General features: G+C 44.5%; 1 protein-coding gene across 3 annotated transcripts in view; it reads right to left on the reverse strand.

Moving 5' to 3' along the window:
- The window catches only part of NPNT (nephronectin), a 62,608-nt gene extending 40,430 nt beyond the window's left edge, over window positions 1-22,178 (reverse strand). For 2 of the 3 annotated variants that reach the window (XM_075998281.1, XM_012779009.3), the window contains exons 1-3: window positions 22,017-22,178; window positions 20,224-20,324; window positions 8,200-8,250 (exon numbers count right to left, since the gene is read on the reverse strand). In XM_075998281.1, coding sequence (XP_075854396.1) covers window positions 8,200-8,250; window positions 20,224-20,324; window positions 22,017-22,087 — 223 coding nt within the window. In that variant the 5' untranslated portion in view covers window positions 22,088-22,178. The remainder of the gene's footprint in view (window positions 1-8,199; window positions 8,251-20,223; window positions 20,325-22,016) is intronic. The other variant, XM_012779010.3, reaches the window with a different exon arrangement.
- Between the last annotated feature and the right edge of the window lie 5,494 nt (window positions 22,179-27,672).

Consider the following 27,672-nt stretch of genomic DNA (forward strand, 5'->3'; position numbering starts at 1 on the left):
AGAATACATATTCCAGGCCGGGCGCGGTGGCTCACGCCTGTAACCCTAGCACTCTGGGAGGCCAAGGCAGGTGGATTGCTCAGGAGTTCAAAACCAGCCTGAGCAAGAGCAAGACCCTGTCTCTACTATAAATAGTAACAAATTAATTGGTCAACTAATATATACAGAAAAAATTAGCCAGGCATGGTGGCACATGCCTGTAGTCCCAGCTACTCAGGAGGCTGAGACAGGAGGATTGCTTGAGCCCAGGAGTTTGAGGTTGCTGTGAGCTAGGCTGACACCACTGCACTCACTCTAGCCTAGGCAACGAAGTGAGACTGTCTCAAAAAAAAAAAAAAAAAAGAATACATATTCTAAGAATGGCAGAGACATGTGGAAAGGACACTGAAGCTGGCTTAGAGGAGTTCCACTGGCCAGGTATGGGGCCCTTCGAGCATCAAGACAAATAGTGATAGTTATTGATAACAACTGAATAGTCTACGGGTCTGAAGCAATTCTAAAAGGGAAGAGGACTGAGCTTCTCCTTACAGATGAAGGGATACTAACTTGTAGAGGGAATGATAACATTTGAAAACACAATTTTACAGCCACCATTGAAATATTAATAACTGATTTGAAGAAAGATCATCCATAGATGTTTAACCTTTCATTAGATGGATGTTTGTTGTGGAACAGGATATTCAAACCGTCTCAGTGTGTCAAGCCCCAGCTTACTTACTGGTTACAAAGAAAGAGGGTATCTTCCTGTGCAGAAATCTGGTGGACATCACCTGAATCAAGCGATCAAACTCAGCATCAGCAGTAATGGGGCAAGCTGACATTATGTGCAATAGGAACAACATATGATGACCTGTGTAATATTCTTGCAAAAAAAAAAAAAAATTCAGCCTCAAACTAATGATGTAGAAACCACAGACAAATTTAAACTGTGGAGCAAGCTGTGAAGCAATTGATCTGGACTCTTCAAAAATGTCACTGTCAAGAAGTTAAATAAAACAAAACAAAACAAAAGGTGGTAGAATTGTTCCAGATTAGGAAATAAGTTAAAGAGGAATGTTTAACTTCCTCTTTAACTTGCAATCTTTGATCCTCAATTGGATCTGAATGCAAAAGAAACAAAACCCATAAAATCATTTTTGGGACAATTGAGGAAATCTAAATACGGACTTTATTACATAATGTTATTGTATCTGTGCTAAATTTCTAATGTGTGGTAATGATATTGTGGTTTGTAGGTAAATGTTCTTGTTCTCAAGGGAGGAATGTCGAAATATTTAGGCATGAAATGCCATTTTGTCTGTAAGTTATTTTACAATGGTTCAGAGAGAGAATATGGGAATATGTAAAATGTTAACAATTTTAGATGAAGAGTACATGGATATTTACTGTTCCTATTCTTTCGATCCTTCTATGGATTTTTAAATTTTCAAATACAAAAGTGGGAAAAACGCATCAACAGGAGCACAATAACATCAATGCCCGACAGACACCACGTAGCTTGTGAGCGGCCGTCTCCTTTCCGTGCTCCGCAGAGACGGGTCAGGAGCACAGACGCTGGCGTTGGACTGCGGGTCCCAGCTCCGTCATTTAGGAAAAGTAGCACCTACACCGTCACCCTGCCGCTCTCAGTCACTGCGATTTGTCACTTAAAAAACAGTAAAACCACGTGGTTCATACAGAACTCACCCATCGGCTTACTGGGAAGATTAAATGAGAAAACCCAAGTAAAGTACTTAGAATAGGACCCATGTCATGGTCAGAGCCTAATAAAATACCAATTATGATGAGGACAACAAGGAGGAAAGCTCCGGCACCCACGCACTGCGTCCACAACTGGGGACACGAGATGGGTAAGTGGATAGGTCCTCAAGCTCAGGGGGCGAGTCCAGTCAAGAGAAACAACAGAAGGAGAAACAGAAGTAAGCAAAGATGTCTTTTTTTTTTTTTTTTTTTTGAGTCAGAGTCTCACTCTTTTGCCGGGCTAGAGTGCCGTAGCATCAGCCTAGCTCACAGCAACCTCAAACTCCTGGGCTTAAGTGATCCTGCTGCCTCAGCCTCCCAAGTAGCTGGGACTATGGGCATGCGCCACCATGCCCAGCTAATTTTTTCTATGTATTTTTAGTTGAACAATTAATTTCTTTCTATTTTTAGTAGAGACGAGTCTTGCTCTTGCTCTTGCTCAGGCTGGTCTCGAACTCCTGACTTTGAGAGATTCGCCTGCGTCAGCCTCCCAGAGTGCTAGGATTACAGGCGTGAGCCACTGCGCCCGGCCAGCAAAGATGTCTTGATAACAGAAACACGTAAAGGGCACAGAAGAAGCAATGATGAATTGCATAAGTTTAGGAATATCAGTAAAGTTTTTGGAAAGGAATTAGTGTTAAAAACATTCTTTCAAAAAGGAAATTTATAAGATATCTGATTTCATAATATAAGAATTCATCAGGATATAATGAAACACATAACAGTACTTTTAGTTAAAAGTTATATTTGTTTTAAGGATAGGTCGCTCTAATTTTGAGCAGGTTTTCTGAGGAACTATCACAGAAGGGCAGAAAATGTTAATGCAACCATCATCACCTCTTTCAGCAACCAGAATCCCTATGTTTAAGAGGGTCATTGAGGCCGGGCGCGGTGGCTCACGCCTGTAATCCTAGCACTTTGGGAGGCCGAGGCGGGCGGATTGCTCAAGGTCAGGAGTTCGAAACCAGCCTGAGCGAGACCCCGTCTCTACCAAAAATAGAAATAAATTAATTGACCAACTAAAAATATATATACAAAAAATTAGCCGGGCATGGTGGCGCATGCTTGTAGTCCCAGCTACTCGGGAGGCTGAGGCAGTAGGATCGCTGAGCCCCGGAGATTGAGGTTGCTATGAGCCAGGCTGACGCCACGGCACTCACTCTAGCCTGGGCAACAAAGTGAGACTCTGTCTCAAAAAAAAAAAAAAAAAGAGGGTCATTGATATATCATGAGTAGAGCTGTACATTAACTATTGAAAGCATGAAATCAACTTTGTGACCATGCATAGACTGATATGATGTGGGCCATTTGTCAGTTTGGCCCATTGGTGTGTTTTGTTTGTTTTAAAGGAAAACCATAACTGTTCCCAATTTATCGGATGAAGGACCTTAAACAGAAATTTGAAAACATCCATCAATAAGAGATTAGCTAAATAAGTGATGGTGTAATGGTCTTTCTGCCTCGAGCATTGTGGACGTTGATCCAGGCCTAACCTAGTGTTAGAGAGACCTTGCGAGCCACGGTCTCAGCAGTCCTGCTCCTCGTCCTCACTGGCCCCCAGCTGTCTACCTCGCTCGTCACACCAGTTCACACACTCAGCCTGGCATTCGCTACCACGTTTCATTCTTACTCCTGCCTCTCCCGCCAGACTCATCTTCAGTCACATTGACAAATGCACCCACTGATTGCAGTTCCCAGGAAATATCGTACCCTCTGCCACTGCTGCACTTTCCTGTGGAACGTCCCCTCCCCTTGTCTGCTGGACCGATATCTAGACAGGCTTCCACACTCAGTTTAACCACCTCCATCTCCAAGATCCAGCCCCTCGTGCTTAGTTTGTAGCCTCCTCAATGCTTTTACAAGCCTTTGTGCAGACTTCTGTCATAGGTTTCACATGCATATGTATATATACATATCTTACACTGCATTTTTGAAGTTATTTTTCTTATCTACCTCACCCATTAGACTTGGAGCTCCTTAAATGCACAGCAACTGCTCTGAACTGTGCGCAGTCTCCTCTCAGAGACAAGCGTGACAGGTGTCCGAGGTGTTAAAGGAATACAGAAGAAGGAATTTCTCTGCAGGGAGGGAGGAGCAGGAAAGACGCTGGGCAAGGCTTTCAAGAGGAAATGTGAGCTGGTTCCTGAAGCACACGCAGGAACTCACCATGTGGGTGGGTGAAGGGCCTTTCACTCAGACTGAGCAGCATAAGAAAAGCCAGAGGCAGGAAGCCACGGAGGGCTGAGAAACTGGAGGGCAGTCCACCATCCCTGGGTCCACAGAGCCAAAAACAGCCCTTCAAAGAACCGAGGTTCTATCCATGACTGTGAACAATCAATGGATTGTGAGCACCAGATGACACACTCGGATTACACTGATGTGTTTGCAAGCCTGTTGATTGATTTCTTTTTACAGCTTAAAGCAAGAGTTAAGATCTATGATATGTAAGGTCATAAGATAGGCAGACTAAAAACATTTATTTTCCCAGTCAACTGTTTTTTTCCTGAAAATAATCTGTTAAGATTATATCTTGTTTATCTTTTTTTATCCCTTTTTTTTGTTGTTGTTAATTTCTATTTTTAGTACAGATGGGGTCTCGCTCTTGCTCAGGCTGGTCTCGAATTCCTGACCTTGAGTGATCCTCCTGCCTCGGCCTCCCAGAGTGCTAGGATTACAGGCGGGAGCCACTGTGCCCGGCCATTTTTTTATCCCTTTTTCATAGAAATGCCTAGCCCTTACATTTTTTAAAGTATACTGCCCTGCACTCAAGGAAGCGAACTCCATGGTGGAAACGCTATTCCTGGTATGCAGACGTGTGAGACACAGGCCCTGTCTTCACGGAACTAACAGTCCAGCAGGACAAATGATATAGTTCCACAAATAACCACAACGCAGGGTGGCAGGAGACAGGTTCCACGCAAGTATTAGAATAACATGTGGAGAAGAAAGATATTTCCTGCTGTGAAAGTCAGGGAGGAATTGGGGGGAACAGAGCATTTAAGCTAGGACTTGAAGCAGGGCTGATTTTCAATACATTGACTTAGGAGAGAATACAAACCTAAGAAAAGAAATGTGGTCATTCATTTCTAACAATGATTCACTTTCAGTCAAATATTTGCTTAGCCTTAGGACTGGTAGTGAAGTGAAATAGAAAAAGCCAACCAAAGTGGGGGAAAGATACAATGTTTGTAGAGGATGCTGCTTCTTCTTCTTTTTTTGTTTAGCCCTTGATATAAACAAATGTGGAATTATTCCTTTCTTTCAAATGTAGGCCATAGTAAAGGAGAAAGAATTTTTTTCAAGAACTTAAAACAGACTCAGAACTCGGCATTTTACCGATTCCCACATTCTCACTCCACTGTGTGAAGCTGGTCCTCCATGGAGGCCGTGGAGGCAGCTGTCAACGTGGACTGAAGCTGACAAAGGACAGGAGGCTGGTTGCAGAAGGGCAGTGGTGCGAGGACATCAAGTCACAGTCCACGCCCAGCCGGAGCTCAGCCCGGAACGCACTGCGTGTCAGGCCTGGCACTTCCAAGTCTCAAGCAAACTTAGCACATCTGAACATGAAGTCATCATCTGCACCTTCTCCCATGTTCACTAGTTCACCAAAGAACATGCTAGAAACCTGGGCGTCTTTCTTGATTACAAGTCCTCACTCACTCTCCACAGCGCCCACCCCAGCATTTCATCCAACGTGACTATGAGCCGGTGACTAAGCTAAGAGCTTTGTATTTTCTCATTTGATCCTCATAAAAACAATCCTACAAGGTAGGACTCTTACCTGCATTTTATCTCACAAAAGCAGCTGTGGCTCAGAGAGGTGCGGAGAGTCTCTGGAAAGCACAGCGCGGGCCGCCTGCCGAGCCCCTCCGCGGCCGGTGCCCGGTGCCCGGCCTCTCCCGCCTTCCTTTCCAGCATCTCTCGCCCCTGTCCTTCTCTTTGTTCCCACCATCACTACTTCAAACCAAGCTTCGCTTCTCACCAGGTCGACTGTAGCGGCCTCCAGTGCCGGGCCTCAAATAGTCATTCTCCAAACTGCCGAGGAGGAAGTTCAAGATCGGCCTGGCAGCAACGCCTGGGGCGCCACACAGGGCTACTGGCTTCTCAACCGAGCCTGACATCCACGTTTGCTCTTTCACGCTGGCAACGACACGCACTTTGAAGAAATGCCAAAACACGCCAAGCAGAACTACATTCGGTCGTCATCAAATCTGGCCCGTCAGCACCAGCTTACGACCTCCGAACACCAGGCCGTTTCCCGCTGCAAATCCGCACAGCGCCTCTCTGCGACTCCGGGGCGCCCCCTGCGCCCGACCTGGCGGGCCGCGTGGGTCCCTGCTGCTCTGCGTGCCCGGCGCCCTCCCGGCAGGCGCCCTCCGCTCCGCAGGGAGGCGCCCTCGGTCTGCACGTGCGGCGTCCACGTGTTCCTGTCTGCCGCCCTCGACTGGCACTGGCGCAGCACTCGGGACTCGGCGGCGACGTGCTCTCCGGACCTGCACGAGCACGCCCGCGTCCAGACGTGCCCGCCACCCAGCATTGCCACTGTCGCCTGAGGCCTTCCGCGAGCGGCCAGCCGCGCCGTGCCACAGCTCCGCTTGACGGGGTGGCAGCAGTGGCCCCGCGCGGCCAGGAGGTCACAGCGCCCCAGAGTCGTCTGCCGGGCGAACGCGTCGACTGGACACCCTGGAGCCCACGAAGGCTTCCTCAGCCCTCCAGAGCGGGGAGTGATTCTTACCCTGAACCCCAGGGCGTCACCCCAGCCCTTTCTAGTTTTAGAAGCTCCGAAGGAACGAGAGCCGCCACCCTACCACTTCCTCAAAAGCAGAGGCCCCTGTTCGGTCCTTGTACCTTCCCGGCACCTAGCTTAGCCCCGGCCTCGCAAGCTCTCGGATGTTTGCCAATCACAGTAACTCTAATGCCGTCTCCACAATTCGATTCTATTTCGTTCCAGTTCCTGGTCCAAGGACAAACATTTTTAGATGACCAAAACGTTCCACATGGAGGTTTGGGGACGGATGTTATTAGCGAAACCAGAAAGAAACAGTGCACAGCACGGACAGCTAACCATCAAAGCCTTTAGTTTAGGAATGAATAATCGGAAAAATTTTCTACTTCCAATTGATATTTATTTCCAAAAGATGGGCATGGTAAACAAAATATTTTAAAACATGCTATATTATGTATCCCACGATGGACCTAGTAAAACAGCTCAGAGCTCTCCATTTGTATTATATATATATATATTTCATATATTGATGATTCAAACGACCAATTTTGAATCATTTAACTTTCAGGAAAAATATTTTAAATAACGTAATAAAGAATTATTGTTATTTTAAACAACTTAATAAAGAATAGCAAACATCACTACATTCTAACTAGTTGTATGAGTACCACAACTAGCAAACTTTATCAAGAACTGCCCTATGGGAGGCACTCCACTTAATGGCCAGCAAGAAGCTTACAAAGAAGGTTTAAAGAAAAGGAAAATGCAGCTCAGAAAGTTAAAATGTCTGGTTTCTCATGGGGGTAAGTCACCAACACAGGTCCCAATTCCAGCTGTGCTGGTGAGGTGACAAAGCACACTGTTCCCTTTCCCCCAACTCTCAGCCCCAGCTCTGCTAGTCGATCCTGTAACTGCCAGTAACTGCATGGTACATAAGCTTCCATTCCTTAAAGTCTCCCTGAACAAAGACATTCCTTAACTTTTATTTCTAGCACTATCAATTTTATTCCCAACTGCTTTTGTTAAAGGTCTACCTTAAATTAAAATTCTATGACATGTGATAATATCTTTCACCAATCAGTTTAAAGCATATTGTCTTCTTGGCACCAGTTCCATTAAGTATTAGAATTTCACGTTTCACCAAAGTTTTTCCCTGAAGTGTCACAGGGTGATTTGTTAATTGACATTATTCGCTGCCAAAAATATTTTGAACAAGGAACCCTTTATGTACCAAAACAATAGCATGAATACTCATCAGTGCTATTATATTAATAATAGCCTATATATTTTATGCAGTAAAAATATTTCTTACCTGAATTGTTCCATGGAGAATTAATGAATATGAAATATAATTCTTTCAAGTTAAGATAGGCTGGTATTAGTAATTTCATTTGGTGGACTTTGTTTTTTATATCTGCTTCTTTAAGTATTAAAAAATGTAAACTGTCCTTTAGGTTAGAATGGAGGTCAATTTATTAGATTTCACAAAATAGAAGAAAGGAATTATAAACTAAAAAGGAAAAGTTTAATGTAATAACTGAATTAAAATTAACTTAGTATAATTATGTACAAAATAAGCACATCTCTAAGGGACATATTACAGTTTTCAAAAAAATAAAACAACTCAAAAGCACAGCTGATGTTAAGTTTTGTTTGTGAAGTTATTACTTGGAAATTATGCCTTTCAAGACATGGATTAGCCAAAATTATTTCAAGAAATATGTTCTTCTAACCTTTGGGCTGGCACCTTATCCTGGCTATTCTCTGCTTTAAGACGTAGAAAGCTGCAAAACAAATGTCCAAAAAAAGAAATTCCAGATCTTTTCTCTGTAAGGAGGCTGGACTTGGGTATTTATCAACTTGTTACATTCCCGGAGACTTACACACATATTCAACTTTCAGTGCTTTTCTGAAACAAAAAAAAAAATCTAGGACATGTTTAAAATAGTCACCATTTTGTTATTAGAAACATTTTGTAACAAAAATATTAACCAATAATTGAAGTTATGCTATTCTTCCACAGTCCAAATTCTAAATTAAAATATTTTAGACCTTTTGTGACACTGTATCTTCTATTTCAGTTTTTTATTTTCAGGATATTAATTTTTTTGATTCCTAGAGACAGGATCCTTTTATTTAAGTGAGTATTGTATAAAACATCTGAAAAAAATTAAAACTTTTGATCCATTAGTAAGAAAGGCTGGTCGTTTTAAAATTGATACATCTTTACTTACCTGTTTCTTACATCCCTTTTCTCTCCAACTTTGGGGAGGAAATGTTAAGGTGTTTTTTATTTTTCTTCCCTTCCACAGCATTTTCTTCTTGCATGGCTGCTTTGGTTGTCAATAGCAACAAGAATTACCTCAAAAGCTTAGCCATTTCACTCGAAGATATGTAAATAACCCAATTTGATGAAAGTAAAGGGAAGAAACTTGAAACGCTAGTAATGGTCAGTGTTTGACCAGCCTAGAGATCTCAGAGGTGAGGAAAGAGATGGTTTTATTATTTCTCTTCTTGATCAGTGTCTTCCCTCTTTAGAGCATAAAATATCCACTTAAACTTATGATTTGTGCATTTATTTGCCTAATTTAAAATTAGGTGAACAGAGTCTTCTTTTAGGTAATATCAGCAGAAAAAAAATTCTAAGTCCTATTTGATTCAATTGAAGTAGTAATTTAACTATTGATCCAGAATGATTGGTCTGTATTGTAAAGGCACACATTACATTTGCTTGCTAAACACCTTTTGTTTCATGTTGGTTTAGGTTACAACAAATTAGTGTTCAGTTTCTATTGTTAAATTTTGAAGAACTCACCATATCTTGATGATGACACATTTCTTATTATAGAAAAATAAAAATAGATACAATTTAAGCAAGCAGCTAGAAATAAATTAAAGCATAAATAGCAAATTACATTCTGGATCACATATTAAGGAAAATTGGTTATGACCACGGTTAGGTATGAGAAGGAAACCACATAAAAGGATACCGTTTCTTTAATACTCTTTAAATGCCAATTTTGAATCATTTAACTTTCAGGAAAAATATTTTAAATTATTTTAAACAAAGATAAAACAATTTAATAAACAATAGCAAATATCATTATGGTTTTTTTTTTTTTTGTTAGCATTCTTTTTTTTTTGAGACAGAGTCTCGCTTTGTTGTCCAGGCTAGAGTGAGTGCCGTGGCGTCAGCCTAGCTCACAGCAACCTCAAACTCCTGGGCTCGAGTGATCCTTCTGCCTCAGCCTCCCGAGTAGCTGGGACTACAGGCATGCGCCACCATGCCCGGCTAATTTTTTATATATATATATCAGTTGGCCAATTAATTTCTTTCTATTTATAGTAGAGACGGGGTCTCGCTCTTGCTCAGGCTGGTTTTGAACTCCTGACCTTGAGCAATCCGCCCGCCTCGGCCTCCCAAGAGCTAGGATTACAGGCGTGAGCCACAGCGCCCGGCCTATCATTATGTTTTAACTAGCTGTATTAGTTCGAAGCAGTCAAACAGTTTTGTATGGTTATTCTCATAATATTTTAAGGTTTGGTCACATTTTTCCTACTTAAGATAAATTAGCTTTGATACACATAAATTTAGTAAATTTTATGGCATCAATGTGTATACCTGTTAGACTTCTAGCATAAAATTTTAGCCCATGTCCCATATTTTAAACGTTGCGTTTTAAAACTATACAAAACTGCATTTTAAATCAAAACAACATTGGCTAGTAGTGGTGGCTCACGCCTGTAATCCTAGCACTCTGGGAGGCCGAAGTGGGAGGGAGGATTGCTTGAGGTCAGGAATTCAAACAGCATCAGACCCTGTCTCTACTAAAAACAGAAACATTATCTGGGCCTGGTGTAGTCCCAGCTACTCAGGAGGCTGAGGTAGGAGACTTCCTTGAGGCTGCAGTGAGCTATGATGATACCACTGCACTCTAGGCCAGGCAACAGAGTAAGACCATGTCTCAGGAAAAAACAAAAGAAAGCAAGAAAAGAAAAGAAAAACAATGTTAAACCTGGGATAGATTTAAAAGTTTCTGGGGTCTGTTCTCTATTGATGGATAAGGAAATTTTTAATTTTTGTGAATGTTGCCAAAAATAATTGTCCTGCAAGAAGCACTAACAAGATTTCCTAGTAGCACATCATATAGACAAATATGTTTAATTTTCTCTTGGTAATCATAAAACAGCTGCAGTAGGAAACACAAGCAATACCACCAGCAAAGCCACTGGGTTACAGCCCACAACTCTAGAACTCTCTCCTGCAACCTGCCTAACCACCACTGCTTCAGTTCATCGGAGGGTTTTCAGTGATACTATTCACTTTACTATACATGGTTAAAATTAATAAGCACTCTGATGATTTTATGAAATTGTGACTCATGCAAACCAGAGAAACTAAACTATTTGAGGATTACTTTTTGAGTGCCAAACACAGGTTTATGGACTTGGAGCCAACCCTGGACTTTGGACAGTGCTAAAGAAAATAAGGGATAAGAAACCTAAGGAACTGAGCCTTTCTCTTATCCAAAGGGATGCCTGTTTTCTCGTGCATAGTTTAATTTACCATAGAGGACTATAAAATGCCTCCTCACAGGTGACAAATGCTAGCAGGTGACATGCATGGAAGGGACATGTCCTCCCTGACACTGACTTCTACCTCCCAACCCTAATCATCAGCTAGAAAAATAACTCTAAAAGTTCTCCATACCTCAGCCTTGAACTTCATGCTATACTTTTCATTGTCAAAAAAGTTGATTTTAGCCTGGCAAAGTATTCACAGACAACTATCCAAATCTGCACATTTAGAGCACCAACATCCAGGACAATAGGCCCCATGACCCTATTAAATAGGAATTTAGATGATCCCAGTGTACTTTTAGTACACTGCTTCATAAGTATAAAAGACATAGAAGAATTCATCCAGCCTTAACAAACAAGATTAGAGACGAGAACATTTAACAAATCTACACATTATTTATCCATAATTTTTTTTTCCAAAAAGTAATTGTTTCAAAAAACACTTCTCCCTTAGTTAGGAAATGAAACTATATATTGGAATGTATTAATTCTTGGATATATACAGACATCAAGATACAGTAAATCCTTTAATTTATCAATAATTTTAAAACTCAATCCTAGGGACAAAGGACCTTGAAACCACTATTATCTATGTGAAACACCATTAAATATATAATCATGTGGACTGGGAACAATTTGTCAGTAGAAACTATTATCATAGTACATGTAATATAAAATCAACTCTAAGCACCTACATACATTCAAAAAATATATAAATAAGCATAAACAACAATTTGTGTTTTTCTATTAATGATCAACAGCTTTGCTATTTCTTGGCATATAAACATCTGGAAGATAATTACCAAGTACCTACAAAATCTTAACACTGAAATTAAATAGGAGGTGCCAAAGGCTTTGAAAAAATATTTTGGGTGGTGGGAAGCTTATATTTCAAAAGCCTATCCATGGAGTTAGTTTCCGTAAATTTAGTAACATACACCTTTGATCATTTAGGAACTTTTCCTTAGAAACTGAACTTGAGAACTCTGATTTATGAAAGGTTTTTGAAAAAAAACATTGTTTTTGGCAAAGTATGCATAAATCCAAGAACTCCTAATTCTTCCTTTTGTGTACATTAGCACAAATTTAAACTGATGATATAGTTCCTAAAATTTCAGAGTAAATAACATCTACAAAAGGCAATTCTAACCTTGTGATCTCATGATGTTACAGGAAAGTAATATCAATTTTGGAGAATTTATATTATTAAACTACAGAATGGTTCAAGAGATAATTGACCAAATGAAGTGTTAAGTTTTAAAATTTAGTTGACTTTGTTATTGATATGCAAATTATCTATGATAAATCTTTAGTCTCAAGTTTGGACTCCCCTTGCATCTTTTACCAAAGCTAATGCATGGCAGAAAGAGAAGCCTTCTAATACTATATAATTGGGGGGGGGGGCAAACTGTTGTTCTCCAAAATCAATTGCTACAGTCTAAAACTAAGAAACCAATTTGATTATTCATATCTCTTTCCTTCCATTAGAGTTAAGAATAACAAATTGATTTAACAGTTTTCAGCAGACTAAGTTTAAATTAAAATTCCACAAAATAATGTGGAATAAACAAATATCTGTCACTATTGTACCACACATCCTAGTACTTTATCATGTCTGGGTTGTGATATACTACTTTTTCTGGCTTCATTAGAAATGTTATCAGGAATTCTATTATGACCATAATTGTCTCTTTATGCATTAGTAATTAAGTAATGAAATTAGAACATTTAAAAAGAGGGTTTAGTGTAGTAAAATAAAAAATTTCTTTGCATTTAATATTACCTAACTGAATTCTTTACCTTATTTAAGCACCAATTTTTTAGTAACTAGTATATTTTGTACCTAACTTACCCTGGCAGGTTCCCAGGGAGGCACTGTCAATCGCATTAGACACATGTTACTAGTATTTGTCTCTGGTCATAACTCAGTGATTGATACCACTTTGAAAGTTTTCAAGACAAACTATCAGCTACGTTCTGTAATCTTTGAGGGGTGATTATTTATTTGTTTCCATGAAAAATCTTGGCCCTGGCAATGCCAACTCCTTACTGTCCTCCAGGTTGATACAGAATGACAGTTCAGACAGATTCGATTATCAGTTCATGCTGGTTTCTGAGGAAAAAGACAAGTGATAGGCAGAACCCCAGAAGGAGGCCCTGGCAAATGGACAGATCTCACACCATCCTTGCAACATCAGCTGCCTGCCTCTGGTCTGAGGAGAAACAGGATAAATGCCAGCAGACAGACCTTCGCTGACTAGTCAGAGGGTTTTCTCCATAAAGAATAGCGATAAGAGAATCCTATTATAAAACCAGGCAACAGATCAGACTCTGGATATGGGATCGCCAGAGCCTTGAATCAGCACTGCCCCCATCCAGTCTTTCCCTTTAAACTACTTACTACCAAGGGAGCAGTCACTGGGCCATTGATCAGAATGACAAATGTGTCTGCCATTTGATCACATATAAAAATTTATTCTGCAGAAATACTGAAAACATGCAAAAACAACATTTTTAAGGTATGTTCAAAGTTAGTTTAGAATTGCTTGTGTTAGCAAAAGATTAGAATCAATGCAAAGACTCATCCATAAGAGACTGGTTAATACATCATGGTATAGCCATACAATGGAATGCTGTGAATCCATAAAAAAGTAAGGTGGCTCTATAAAGAATGTCCTTCAAGATGTACTGTTAAGAAAAAGAATCAAGGTACAGAGCAATGTATATATTTTTATTTGTATAAAACGGTTGGGGGGTATATAGGAATTTACCCATGAGCATATAAAATATTTCTGCAAAGTACACTAAAATAATAATAATAATACTTGTTGCTCTGAGGAGGGGTATTTCAGGAAATGAATGCGTTTTCTCTTAAAACAGAAATTAATATTTTAAAAAGATTAGTGGGAAAATTTTAAAAACCTGAACAAAATCAGTGGGAAAGGGACAAAAGTATTAGGGGCAGGGGGAGGCCATCAGAACCCTTCTCTCCGCCCCTTCATCCCCCATGATAAAGGGCCAGCCCTGTGATGAGCATCTTCCTTACTCACTGAAGGATACAGCACAGAATCACTTAACATCACTAATCATCATCTTGAAAGCACAGCAGTGGTTTCAAAAACTCAAAATGCACAGCACATGAAGGCTACAGATAAGAAGCACCAAAAAGAAATGCTAGACATCACACTGATCACAGGAGGGCAAGAGGAGAAGAAGAAGCACACCTGAGCTTTTGAAAATCTATCAGAAAGTTTCCAACTAGCAAACACTGTGTTGTGTCTGGGACCAGCACTGCCTCCTTGACCCCACGTATGTGCACATGCGCACATCGCTATGGCGGGGATCTGTGGACAGACCCAGCTGAACCTGCAGAGGCAAGAGGGCTTCCCTCCGTGTTCTTGGCCTGGCAGTCCCACTTCAGAAGCACAAAAACATCTAATCTACCTGCCCAGATTAACCTCAAGGGGGGATCTCAGGTAATTAGTAGATTTTAATGGTATTAAAAAGATCAGTTATAATTGGCGAAAGAATGAAAGAACAAGGTAATTTTTCTGAAACTTAACTTTGAAGACTACACATAACTCAGAAATTACCTGTTCGAAAAGGTCAAGCTTCTTAAACACTGATTCTAGTTTGGAATCTGCATTCCAAGACCACTTAAAGTTACCCAAAGTACATGGTGTTCTTAAACAACCTTTTAAAGGAAGTGGCGGTTGAATAATCTTAATCAAAACTTCCCTTCCTAAGGATTTGGGGATTCAGGTTTAGTGCCAAAAATATAAAATTATCCACTGCCTTGTTTTTATTCCTATCTCAAAAAAAATAGATAAATAAATAAGCCAGGTTGTACATTCTCCATCCCCCAAATTTGGGTAGGGAGCTAATAGCTTAGGACAACGAAGTGTGATCAGCACCGTTAAGCTGGCCCTAAAACCCTTCTAGCAATAACTGTCTGTATGGCTCTGACCAGACAACATACACACCCCCCTTTAAGGTTCCCAGTTACTCCTGTGGGGCATATGGTTGTACAGGTATAAAAAATTGCCTTATGTATAAAATATTAATTCGTGTTCAATGGAAACTGCCAAGAACTTGCTGACTGCAAATGGAAAAGCATTCACTAAGAATAACCCCTCTGCACAAGGAACACTATATGTGGCCTTCGAAGCATATTCCAGTATTTCTAATTTACTCTTAATTATGCTGAAGAGAGCCTACAAAGTCTAAAGGTATAACCTATATAATTTTGTGACTAGAGACAGGAAGTCAATGACCAGTGTAGGGAACAAAAATTAATAAATCATGTTCTGTTTATGAGACTGAGTTTCTGAACCTAGATACAAGAAGTGAAATTTAAATATTTCATTTACTAAATCAAAATTCTCTGCTTAAACTAATAGCCTTTTCATTTGATGTGCAGAAATAATTCAATAATTTGCTTATCATTTCCAATGTCCACAATCATTAATTAGCCAGTAATGTATACTATCCAACTGAAATTATTTGACAATTCCAAAATAGCTTTAGAATTACTGTTTCTCAGTCTCTGTTTCACTAACCTATAAGTTTATCTTCAGCTGATAAGAATCCAAAATTTTTACTTTACACAGAAGAGGCAGATGGAAAAATGAAGTTCAGAACTAATATAGCAAAGTAAAGCTCTAGGCGTAGGATTTATGTCTTTCCAAAATTTCCAGCAGAAATATAACAAAACATCTGCATGTTCCCTGGTATTAGGGATAATTACATAAAACCATCCTAATTTACATCATTTCCTTCAGAAACCACAAATTGCTCACTGACAGCCAAAGAACTCAGAAACTGAATGGCTTTGTTGAAAATTGGAACTACTTGTATTTTGAGTTTTTCTTCACACCCCTGTAAAGTGCTTTGAACAAAAACACTATTGTCATGAGCCACGTATACAACCCACTTCCAAGTCAACAGAAAGACAACCACACAGGAAGACAATATCTAGATCCTGTCTATTCTTTTTTACATTAAGTAAATTTTCAGATAGAATTTACAGCTTCAATGTTCCTTGGAACTCTGCTTGTAAAATAAGAAAACAGCAGCTAAGAAATGTTAGCTAGCTAACCACATATAAAAGTCAGGACTCAACTCAGTTGTCCCCAATTATCTAGTGCTCCTAATTCAAAATTGTTCCCATAGCATACACAGCTTTTAAAAATAAAACATACAAACCCTGAAAAATCTTTATTATGGAGGTCTCCATCTTGTAGTAGGGAAATAGTTAATATAATTAAAATAAAATATGCCATTAAGATGATGCAAAAGATAAGGAACTGATTACAAATCAATAAGCAGAAATATTTTGTGACAATCTCTGAGTGATTAGGGTACTGTGTGCTGTAAAGACATACCCATGAGTTGTGAACATATTGTGAACATTTCACTTGACAATAAAGAGGCACATCAATAATAAAGGTAAAGCCCAAGACAATTAGAAAATCGAATTTTGAATGTTCAAAATGCTAGAGAGCTGTTTAAGAGTCAAGAACACAAAACACAGAATCAACACAAAGAAGCCACAGGTATGACCTACAAAAGAACTGCGAAGAAACAACCTGCTTAATTCTGGAGTGGGCTGTGCCTACCCCAGCAGGGCAGGAATGTTGGGATGGGATGTTGGGTGCTACAGACAGGAAGAGGAGGACAGCTTCTATGCCCATTCGGGTAGTTTCTCTAATGCTTCCTTCCTCAGTTCCAAAGGGAAGGACAGAAAGTCTCCTGGCTGAATGTGTCTTCATGAAGGGATGTAGTGAGCCAGCAGGAGGGTTAGCAACTCCAGCATCCTGCAATGTTAGTCAGTCTCCCCAAACAGGTCCATAGAAAGAAGGGTAGCAAGTGACAGTGAAATGGGGCATGTTTTGTGTGGATATGTATATTGACTCTCAGGAATATTGTCAAAACATCTTAAAAATGCTCAGCCAAATGGAACAGACCACTCACTAAAGTGTCACTGCACTAAGGCATGAGATCTGATAAACAATACAATGGGTGCACCACCTCCTCCCATATACACACCTTCTGCTGGATGAATTGAGATGCTCTATGCATAGGTGGGAATACTTTGCCTTGCTGTGCTGTTTTGAAGGAAAATTCCAAAGGGAATCATTGAGAAAAAAGAGAACCAGGGCACCTTTGATAAGGAAGGAAGAATGCTCCTCATGGGAAAGAATTCTGTGATTATGTAAGGGTCAAAAAGGCAAAAACATTTTTCACATGAAATTTCCTATAACTTCTTTAAAATCTTTACAGGTAATCTGTTACTAGATTTATTTGTTAAAGAATAGCAAGGCATTTTCCTTGAATAAATGTAGTTACAAAGCATTTAATATCATAAAGGCTTTCTTTACAAAATAAGGACTTTTCAGAGATAGTTCAATCATCCCCACAAGCCTCTTTTTGGTTCTGTTCTGCCCCTGTGAGCTGACCTCTTGCCCCCACATTCTTCTACCTGTTTATATCAAAACAAAGACAGAGCTCTGAACTGACAAGAGACATTTGGACCATCTAAGATTCTGGAAAAGTAAAACATACATTGTGAACTCATTTTTACAACCTTGCCATCTTCAATATTAATGGTAAAAAAACCATTTGGCCTTGTTTAATTGGAAGGAAAATTATTTTATTGCAACACAGAGAGCCCTGAAAGCCTGTTTTATCTTAGCAGGATAAGTGTAAAAAGTATATATCTCATGCCCAATGAAAAAAGAATCTGACAAAACAGGTATGTCCTAGCCCATAACACTGTCACGGTAGCAGTATTCCTTTACATTTCTTTAATGTTACCAAACACTCGTGTAGTATTTACTCTGCACTAGGAATAATTAACTCATTTCAACCTCGTTATGGTCCTCTGAGGTATGTACTATTTTAGATTTATTGTTGAGATGAGGAAAATACAGCACAGAGGTTGAGTGACTTCCCAAAGGTCACGAAGCTAGTAAGCGCCGGAACTGGAATTTAAACCCAGGCAGTGCAGCTCCAGAGCCCATATTCCCCACCAGCGTGCTGCCTGCCAAACTTTCACCAAATCTAAGATAAACTGCGATTCGTGCAAAATCATCTTACACACTACAATTAATGTACAAGTTCATTTTACACATTAATTTCAATAATTAACTCATACTATGTTGCAGTTTTCTCAGATATTTGAGGAATAACAACAGGGAAACGATAAATGCTATCAAATACTATATTTGACTACTTTGCATTAATTTGGAAACAAAGGTACACAATTTTTTTTTAAAGTGTCTCCTATCTGCTAGGAAAGCTACTGTGCAGAAAGTAAAACACTAGGAAATCTCTTGGATGTTTGAATTTTGTAATGCCACTATAACTTCAAAAGGTCTCTTCACTCATTCAAATTCAAAATCACCCAGCAGCAAGTGCATATTAGAAAATATTTAATTACATGGTACAGAGAAATAGAATAGCTCTCAGAGGCGCTTCCTGGGGAAATTGCACAGTCGATGAACCTCTCAGACTGGAGGAGTTTCTTCTCCTCGGAATGCTTGTGCATGCCTGGCAGAGAATGTGTGTGCCCCTAAGCCTCTGTGGTAGGGAAGGGGCCCTCCCTGTGGCCCAGGGCATTCTGCCAACGCAGCCTTGTCCGGGTGGGGCTGGGAGACTGTACACCACACATCAAAGCACTTCACATTCAATTTGGGAGTTTCCTGCAAATTAAAGCAGCAAAGGAGGAGGATGCCATCCACATGCCTGCATAAAAACTACCCATTTTTCATTCGGGAGGGGTTTGCCCGTGTGTACTGAGACAAGAGAAGGGTCCTCTCTTCACCCTTTGGTTACTAGAGCCTGATGGCTCCTCAAATTCACACCTGCAGCCTCCAGCTGTGCAAATACCGCTATGCTGTGGTGTAACTGGGAGAAGACTAAATTCCACCACGCACCATTCTTTTTGACCATCTTCACTTAAAAACAACGTTGAATAGACCAACTAGTGGCAGGGACAGCAGTTTTGCCCACTTCTTTCATTTACTGGAAACTAGTTACCACTGTCTGCCTTTGACAGAATGCAGTGGCTTTGCTGTGCAAAGGGTCTAGCACGGTGGCTTGCACATGGCAGGCGGACAAACGGCAGTCTTCACCTTCCCATCCTCAACCAGAGATGGTTGCCTATAGTGCAACTAGAGTCAACCTGTGACTGACACTTTCCTTTTTTCACAAAGTTAAGGACAATATCATGAGCATTTTCAAGAATGAAAATAGCTACGGGAACACCTAACTATTCCCGAAACTCTTTACTGCCAACCCAATCCTAAGGCAGCTCCATCATTGCCAGCTCTAGCCTGCTTAGCTACCCTTTTTTACTGCTCTAAGCCCCTTCCTCGTTAGCAGTAAAACATACATTCCAATGGAAAACCCAGCTTAGTTTCTGTCTCCCAGCAGATACACCCGCCTAACACTGTATAGACACCCTGGAAATCTACTTCATTATTTGGGGACTCTAATTGCAGGAGGAGTGGGATAAAACTTTAAGATCCTGATAAAATGCTGGGAAGAAATTTCCTAAATTTCTCAACTTTTGTGATGTGGCTCTAAATTTTACCATCAAAATATCCATTTGTGATCATGAGAATAGTAAAAATCACTGTTCTGATGTGGCACTTTTTACATAAGCTTAATTACTTATAGAAGTTACAAATAATGTTTTTTTTCCAGAGGTTTTATTTGGTTACACTAGGTGGTCCATTTGGAACACTGTCAATACAACCTTACTTCAAAAAAAAAAAAAGATTTACAAATGGGCCACTTTACACAGTGGCTATGGTGAGGGTTATGTAAGTGCTATAAGGGTCAGGGTTTATTTTGTGTAAATACAGTCTAGACTCATTATCTTACCCCCATCTCAGACCCTGGAGCAGAGAAAGGAATAAACCTGATGAGAAAACAGGAAGGAGCTGGAGAGATATTGGGGACAAATGCTAAAATAAGCATTTTAAGTGGCTCTCTGTTCAAAAGCTGGCACCTTAATACAGGCGGTTCTGGTTGGAGAGGCGCAGAATGAGGAGCCTGGAGTGTATCTGGAACCTCCCAAGTCAGACCTGCGGCCGAGGCTCGTCAGGAGCCCTCTGATCCCTGGGGGAAGCCGCGGAGGCAGGCGGCAGCCCACCTGGCGCGCTACTTACGCTGACACCGTCCCCAGGCCTGGCGGGCCCAGCCCCAGCAGCAGTCGAACCTCCCGCCGTAGCGACACAGGCCGATCGAAGACACGATTTGCCTGGGCCACCTACCAAACGAAAAGATTCAAAATAAATAAAGACACTCTTGAGATTAAAAAAAATTCTGTTATTATTTTAGGGGAAAAAATTAAGCCACACCCAACAATTTTCTACAAACTCCTTTATGCCTGCAGAGTTTTAAGGATAAGACACATCCAACAGAAATAATGCCGCCGCGTAGTTTCAGGTCCAGACGGTTGGGCGCCTCGGCCGGCCGCGGGGGCGCGGCGGGGAGGGAAGGAGAGCCTCCTCACGGAGCGGGCGCGGCGGGGAGGGAAGGAGAGCCTCCTCACGGAGCGGGCGCGGCGGGGAGGGAGGGAGAGCCTCCTCACGGAGCGGGCGCGGCGGGGAGGGAAGGAGAGCCTCCTCACGGAGCGGGCGCGGCGGGGAGGGAGGGAGAGCCTCCTCACGGAGCGGGCGCGGCGGGGAGGGAAGGAGAGCCTCCTCACGGAGCGGGCGCGGCGGGGAGGGAGGGAGAGCCTCACAGAGCGGGCGCGGCGGGGAGGGAAGGAGAGCCTCACGGAGCGGGCGCGGCGGGGAGGGAAGGAGAGCCTCCTCACGGAGCGGGCGCGGCGGGGAGGGAAGGAGAGCCTCCTCACGGAGCGGGCGCCGCGGGGAGGGAAGGAGAGCCTCACGGAGCGGGCGCGGCGGGGAGGGAAGGAGAGCCTCACGGAGCGGGCGCCGCGGGGAGGGAAGGAGAGCCTCACGGAGCGGGCGCCGCGGGGACAGGCGGGCGGGCGGCTCCGCAGGGCCGGCGGGCAGCCCCGCGCCGCTCCGCAAGGGCAGTCCGGGGAAGAGACGCCCGAGAGAGAAGCACCCGATAAACCCAGCAGAGTCTGAAGTGCGGCGACGCGGTGAGAGGGACTGAGGGTGCGCGGCGCGGGTGTAGACGGCACGCACCACACTCCGACGCGGCTCCGTAAAGTGTTCACTTGTTTAGATTCACGGCCCAACTGGCCTGCCAGTCGCCACTTTAGACATCGCTTTAAAGCCGCGTGAAGACGGCATGCGCGTCACGCGCTGTAGTTCTTGTTGCAGGTGTGTGTACAAGAAGCACGCAGCATCAAAAATAGCCGGTTTTTAGGTTGCAGATTAAAAAAACACACATATATATATAAAAAGAAATACACACTATACCCAAATATGGGCAAAGAATTGGCTTTTAAAAATAAAAGAAAATTAAAAGGTCCTTCAGGACCTTCATCAAAGGTCCTCCTGATTCAAGTCCTGGGAGGAAACGTCCAGCCTCCGGCCGGCGCCGCGCGTCCCCGACTCCTCTCCTCGCAGCCGCCGGGCGGACCTGCCTCCCGCGCGGCCGCGCACAAAAGACTTCCGCTGCCTCCCGCGCGGCACCCCGCGCTTCCCGGCGCTTCCCGGCGCCCGCCCCCGGGACGAGAAAGCGGGTCGGCGCGGAGCCGATCCGCTCCGAGGCCGCGTGGCGAGCAGGTGCGGCGCCCTCGGGCACGCGGGGCGGGGCGCCGGCCGGGCCGCGGCGCGGGCGGGCTGTGGGACCTGCCGGGGCACGCGGGGCGGCTCGCCCGGGCTCCTGCTCGCCCCCAAGGGAACCCAGCGGGGGCGGCCGTCTCCCCGCCGGAGAGCGGTCAGGACCGGAGCCCCGCGGCCGCGTCCCGCCGGATCGGCGTCCGGCTCGCAGGCCGCGCGGGACGGAGGCCCGGGGGCGCGGCGCCGGCCCGACTCACCTCCCGTCGAAGTCGGCGGCCGCGGGCAGGCCGAGCGAGCACGCCAGCGCCAGCGCCAGCGCCAGCGCCATGGCGGCGGCGGCGCGCGGGGACCTGGCCGGGCGGGGGCGCCGCCTGCTCGGCTCCGCGATCCCGCCGCTGCGCTCCCGGGCGCCGCCGGCCGTCTGCGCGCCCGGCCTCCCGCGCGGCGGGGCTGCCGGCGGCGCGGGGCGGGGGCTGGGCGCGCGGGGAGGCGCGTCCCTCGGGGCCAGCCCAGCCGCGCCGCCCCGCGCGGGCAAGCTGCGAGCCGGGGAGGAAGGAGCCCGGGCGCAGGTGCGCGCCCCGCGGGTCCCGCCCGGACAGGTGGGGACACCGAGGCCCTGGAGGCCGTTGGGGCTGGAGCCGGGCCCGACTCGGCGGGTTAGCACGGGCAACTCCGGAGGGACGGGCGGCCGCCAGCGGGGCTGTGCAGAAGCGGCGTGACCGTCCGCACCTGCCGGCGCGGGCTGTGCCTCTCGCAGGGCCGGCTGTCACTGCCCAGCCGTCTTGCCCCTGATGCTGGGAATCATTTGGAAACCATTTCAAGTGACCATTGCTCTGCTCGTGCAGAGTGAAAAGCACTGTCCTGAGAAGGACTGTTCAGATGAAAACACCACTATCCCCAAACGCACATGAAACAGAGCCCGATCAAAGCCTCCTCTTCTCAACCCCGGCCCTGAACGGCCGCCCCTCCTGTGCGCGCCAGACTGTCCCTGCTCCCCCCAGGCCGTGGCCTGCGGCAGCGACGGTGGCTTCCTCTGCGGCCGCACCGACGCGGCCCGCCCCTGCTCGCGGACACCCAGCTCGCCCCTCCAGCCCCGCCCTGGGCCCTGTTCCACTGTCTCCCTCCGTACTGCCCATCTTCCATTTGGCTACAGAATTTACTTATTTCTAGTTTGTACGGTTGCTTTCTGCTAGCCTGCACGCCCTGCGAGGGCAGGTGTCTCTGCGTGGTGCCCGGAACAGCGGCTGGCACGTAGCGAGTGCTCCTCATGCTGGTCGGATGCATTTGGTACATTGCACACCCCCCTACCCCCTCCTTTATTTTCTTTTTGAGGTTTCCACAACTTCAAAATTTTAATGGAAAGTTCTTTGGCAGGGCGACCTCGCTATTCTGATCTCAGTGTGTGTAAAAACAGGAATTTTCTGCAAGAAAAGGAAAAAATAATGGTTTCAACTCAGATGACTCTTTGATTTCTAAGTTGTTTTCTGTTAGCAAAACAAGTTTCTATTTTAATCTCAAGAAACATCCATGCCAGTTCAGGCTTGGGACATTATTTTAGGCAAACAGCTTGGTGTCATCCATTTCAGATCCTTCTAATGAAGTCCAAAAAATGTAGCAGTCAAAATATTTTTTCTGCAGAAAATCAAATTTTTGTAAGTGTAATATAGGCTTGGTTCCAGGCTCGGGTGGCTATTCCTTAGCTGTTTTCTGATTGTTTGGTTTTGGGTTCCTGGATTGGATTTGCAGATAAGCCTCACCAGAGCAATAGATGATTAGGGAGAAAGGGCTAACTTACAGGCTAAAAAACTGCAGATAGAAGGAAAGGAGGAGGGGTGAAAACAGGATGAGTATCTGGGGTGAAAGTGTAGCGCCCCATCTGCATGCCTCTTTCCTTTTTTCCAAGTATTTTCTTTGGCCTAGAAAACACTCCATTCATTTGGAAAATCTCCACTGACCCTTTGAGTCTAAGATTAGCTGACACCCGGGAAGCCCTTTCTGAGTTTCTGCCTGGCTGGGACTCTGGTGCTACATGCTTCTGTGACACTGGCACACCCTAGAGTAGCTCTTACTGCTTTGTGCTGTGATTGATTGCTGCCGTGCCACTCGGGGGCCCTGGAGACTGTCTAACCAGTGGGAGGGCAAGGGTGCCTGTCTTGTGACTATATCTCTGTGCCCAGCACAATGCCTGGCACAAGCCTTAAATTCAGCAAAGATTAAGTAGATTGGATTGGATTGGATTCTGCCTAGCAAACTTTACCTTCTCCCTTAAGTAAGCTGTAGCTAATTCTACCAGTGTTTGTTGAATCTTGGAATGAGGAAGCTCTGAAGGACTTCCAAGGTCTAACTGGCCACTGTGTTGCAGCAATGACCACCAGCGATCATGCCAGAGAAGAGGTAGAGTTTCCGCAGGAGGGACATTTGGCTGTCTCAGTCTTTACAACAAATAAGCAAGAATGAGATCAAGACAGCTTGCTTTTAACAATAATTACAGCAGGACAAACTTTTGGTTAGGTTTCATACCAGGTAATGAGACCTTCCATGTGGTCATCCCAATTTTCTCACGCACAGATAATAACCTATCACTGATTCCAATGTGATACAAAGAAATGACAAAATAGAACCAAACACACACACCTCCAAACATTTGGAAAGTAGAAGCTCTTAGAGAGTGAACGAGTCTTTTTTTTTTTCCTAATAAATATTCATTGACGGCTTATAATGCATTGGCCATTTCTAGGTGCTTTCAGCTAAGAACAGGCCAAAATTCTGCCCCGAAAGGGTTTACATTTCAATGGGGGAGCAAGACAATATGACCGTGAAGAGAAGAAAAAGGTGTGAAGAGAAAATAAAGGGAGGTTAAGGTCATAGAAAGTGATGGAGAGCCAGGCGTGGTGGCTCACGCCTGTAATCCCAGCACTCTGGGAGGCACTCTAGCCCGGCAACAGAGTGAGACTCGGTCTCCAGAAAAAGAAAGTGATGAAGGTGTGATTTTTTAGATGAAGTGGTTTGGTCACCTCTGGGGACCGGAGCAGAGCCGGGCTGAGCCAGGCAGGGTCACGTGGGGGTGGCGTGGGGGTGGTCCCAGGCAAAGGGTGAGCAAACCGTGTCTTATCCGTCGGGTTCTGAGATGGCGTCTCCAGTTGGTGTCATTCAAGCTGCTGAGCTAGCGCGTCCCCCGTGTTCAGAGACGGCCCGGCACAGCATCACGGCTTAAACACCAGCAGGGGAGGGTGCACGCAGCTGCTTGTTCACGGCGATTTTGCCTCCCAGCTGGGCAAGGGTCTTTGGAGACTCTGCTCTGGCAGTGGAGGAAACATGAGTGGCGTCACTGGATGGTCAGGTCACCGTGCTTCTCTTAGAGGAAGGGCCTTGTCCATAATCTTCCGCAGACACCTGAGAAGTGGCTGTTGGAGCATGTGCCTTCCTGGGGGCTACTCATTACTTACAACCCCTTTCTCTACTAGCACAATTGGGAGGGCAAGTGCTGCTTTAAGGAGCTGAGACAGGCACTTGCAGGCCAGACTCACGGTTTCTGTGCAACTGATCTGATGGCTTCCAGTCAGTTCCTTGTGAAGATAACAAACACTGACGTCTCTTCTAGCTCTAGTTCTGAACCCTGCTGTATTTCTTTGCTTCCTTGTGTTTATCCTTGACTCAGTCATCTTAGTGGCGGCCACCTTGAGGCTAGCTGGAATAACAGGGCTGTTTGGGGGGCAGTGTCCTTGCTCTGACCCTGCCACAAGGCTTGGCTCCCTTTATTTGCATTAACTCGTGGGACACAAAAGCAGCTGTCTCTTTCATCCCTGGAAGGCCCTAAATTTCTGGACATTCTCATTTCCTTCTGTTTCTGCTTACAGAGCAGCCAGTTCTTTTTTTTTTTTTTTTTTTTTTTTTTTTTTTTTTTTTTTTGAGACAGAGTCTCGCTTTGTTGCCCAGGCTAGAGTGAGTGCCGTGGCGTCAGCCTAGCTCACAGCAACCTCAAACTCCTGGGCTCGAGTGATCCTTCTGCCTCAGCCTCCCAAGTAGCTGGGACTACAGGCATGCGCCACCATGCCCGGCTAATTTTTTATATATATATCAGTTGGCCAATTAATTTCTTTCTATTTATAGTAGAGACGGGGTCTCGCTCTTGCTCAGGCTGGTTTTGAACTCCTGACCTTGAGCAATCCGCCCGCCTCGGCCTCCCAAGAGCTAGGATTACAGGCGTGAGCCACAGCGCCCGGCCGAGCAGCCAGTTCTTACCTGAGCTCATCTCTTTCCTGTGATCCCGGCTTGAAAGAAGGAAGGAGCAGTGACATACTCTGACATCCTTAATTTTCACAATTATATTCCCCTTATCCGGATATATATTTGTACCTTCCAAGTTAGTGCAGGTAATGATTTTATGAAATAGCGTAAGCTACACCGGCATTCCAGCCTATACACAGCAGCTGTGGTTAGTTATTGGTTATTGGTTAGTTACTGGTTATTGTTATTGGTTAGGAACCAATAACAATTAAACCAGAATCTGGTCATGTTATCGCTCCCATCACGAGCAGAGTAAAAAGTAAACTCCTTACTCTGTCCTCCTGCCTGTCTTTCTCACTGCATGTTTGCCTATTAAGATGTCATTCCCAGGCCGGGCGCTGTGGCTCACGCCTGTAATCCTAGCTCTTGGGAGGCCGAGGCGGGCGGATTGCTCAAGGTCAGGAGTTCAAAACCAGCCTGAGCGAGACCCCGTCTCTACTATAAATAGAAAGAAAATTAATTGGCCAACTGATATATATATAAAAAAATTAGCCGGGCATGGTGGCGCATGCCTGTAGTCCCAGCTACCCGGGAGGCTGAGGCAGAAGGATCACTGGAGCCCAGGAGTTTGAGGTTGCTGTGAGCTAGGCTGACGCCACGGCACTCACTCTAGCCCGGGCAACAAAGTGAGACTCTGTCTCAAAAAAAAAAAAAAAAAAAAGATGTCATTCCCTTCTTGTACCAATTTCTATGTCAGTTAAGGTAAAAGGTTAAACCTTATACCTTAAAACAGAGACCAAAAATATAACGGTTTTACATATACTCATTCCTTCATTCTGCGACGCAGAGTGTGTCGGTTTGTGGGCAGCTCTGTTTCCAGCAGTTGTCCAGGTCCCAGGCTAAGGCCGTCCTCTCCGGCCGCTGTCCTCACCAGCGGGAAGGCGGGAGAGAGGGTGTGGGGGAGGCAGACCTGTTTCTCTGTTGCCTGGGCTAGAGTGCCGAGGCGTCAGCCTAGCTCTCAGCAATCTCACACTCCTGGGCTCAAGAGATCCTCCTGCCTCAGCCTCCCGAGTAGCTGGGTCTACAGGCATGCGCCACCATGCCCGGCTAAATTTTTCTATATATATTTAGCTGTCCAAGTAATTTTCTTTCTATTTTCAGTAGAGACAGGATCTCGCTCTTGCTCAGGCTGGTCTCGAACTTCTGAGCTCAAATGATCCACCTCCTGCCTCGGCCTCCCAGAGTGCTAGGATTACAGGCGTGAGCCCCTGCTACTCACTTTCACTGGGAGGAAATAATCAGACGGTCACACCCAGCTGCAGGGGCGGAAGGAAAATACAGCCTAGCTGTGGGCCAACCTTCTTTCTGTCACAATGGAAGAAGGGGAGAGCAGCTCACAGTCTCCACCACCGCCAAGTTAAGTATGAGATGTCCACAGACATTCAAGTGGAGAAGTCGGAGAGGCAGCATGATGTCAAACTTTGCAGCTCAGATGAGAGTTCAGGGCTCAAGATATCAATCTGGTAGTCACAGCAGTGTTCCAGTCCCCGGGACGGGAATAGGGCGAGCGATTGTAGATGATGAATGTAGAGAACGGAGGAAAGAAGAATAGTTAAGAGGACTAAGGGCTGAGCCCTGGGGTACTACAAAATTTAAGCTTGTTTAGGGAGAACGAGGAAATGAGCC

The sequence above is a fragment of the Microcebus murinus genome, chromosome 27 (assembly GCF_040939455.1).
Source record: "Microcebus murinus isolate Inina chromosome 27, M.murinus_Inina_mat1.0, whole genome shotgun sequence".
NCBI lineage: Eukaryota > Metazoa > Chordata > Mammalia > Primates > Cheirogaleidae > Microcebus > Microcebus murinus.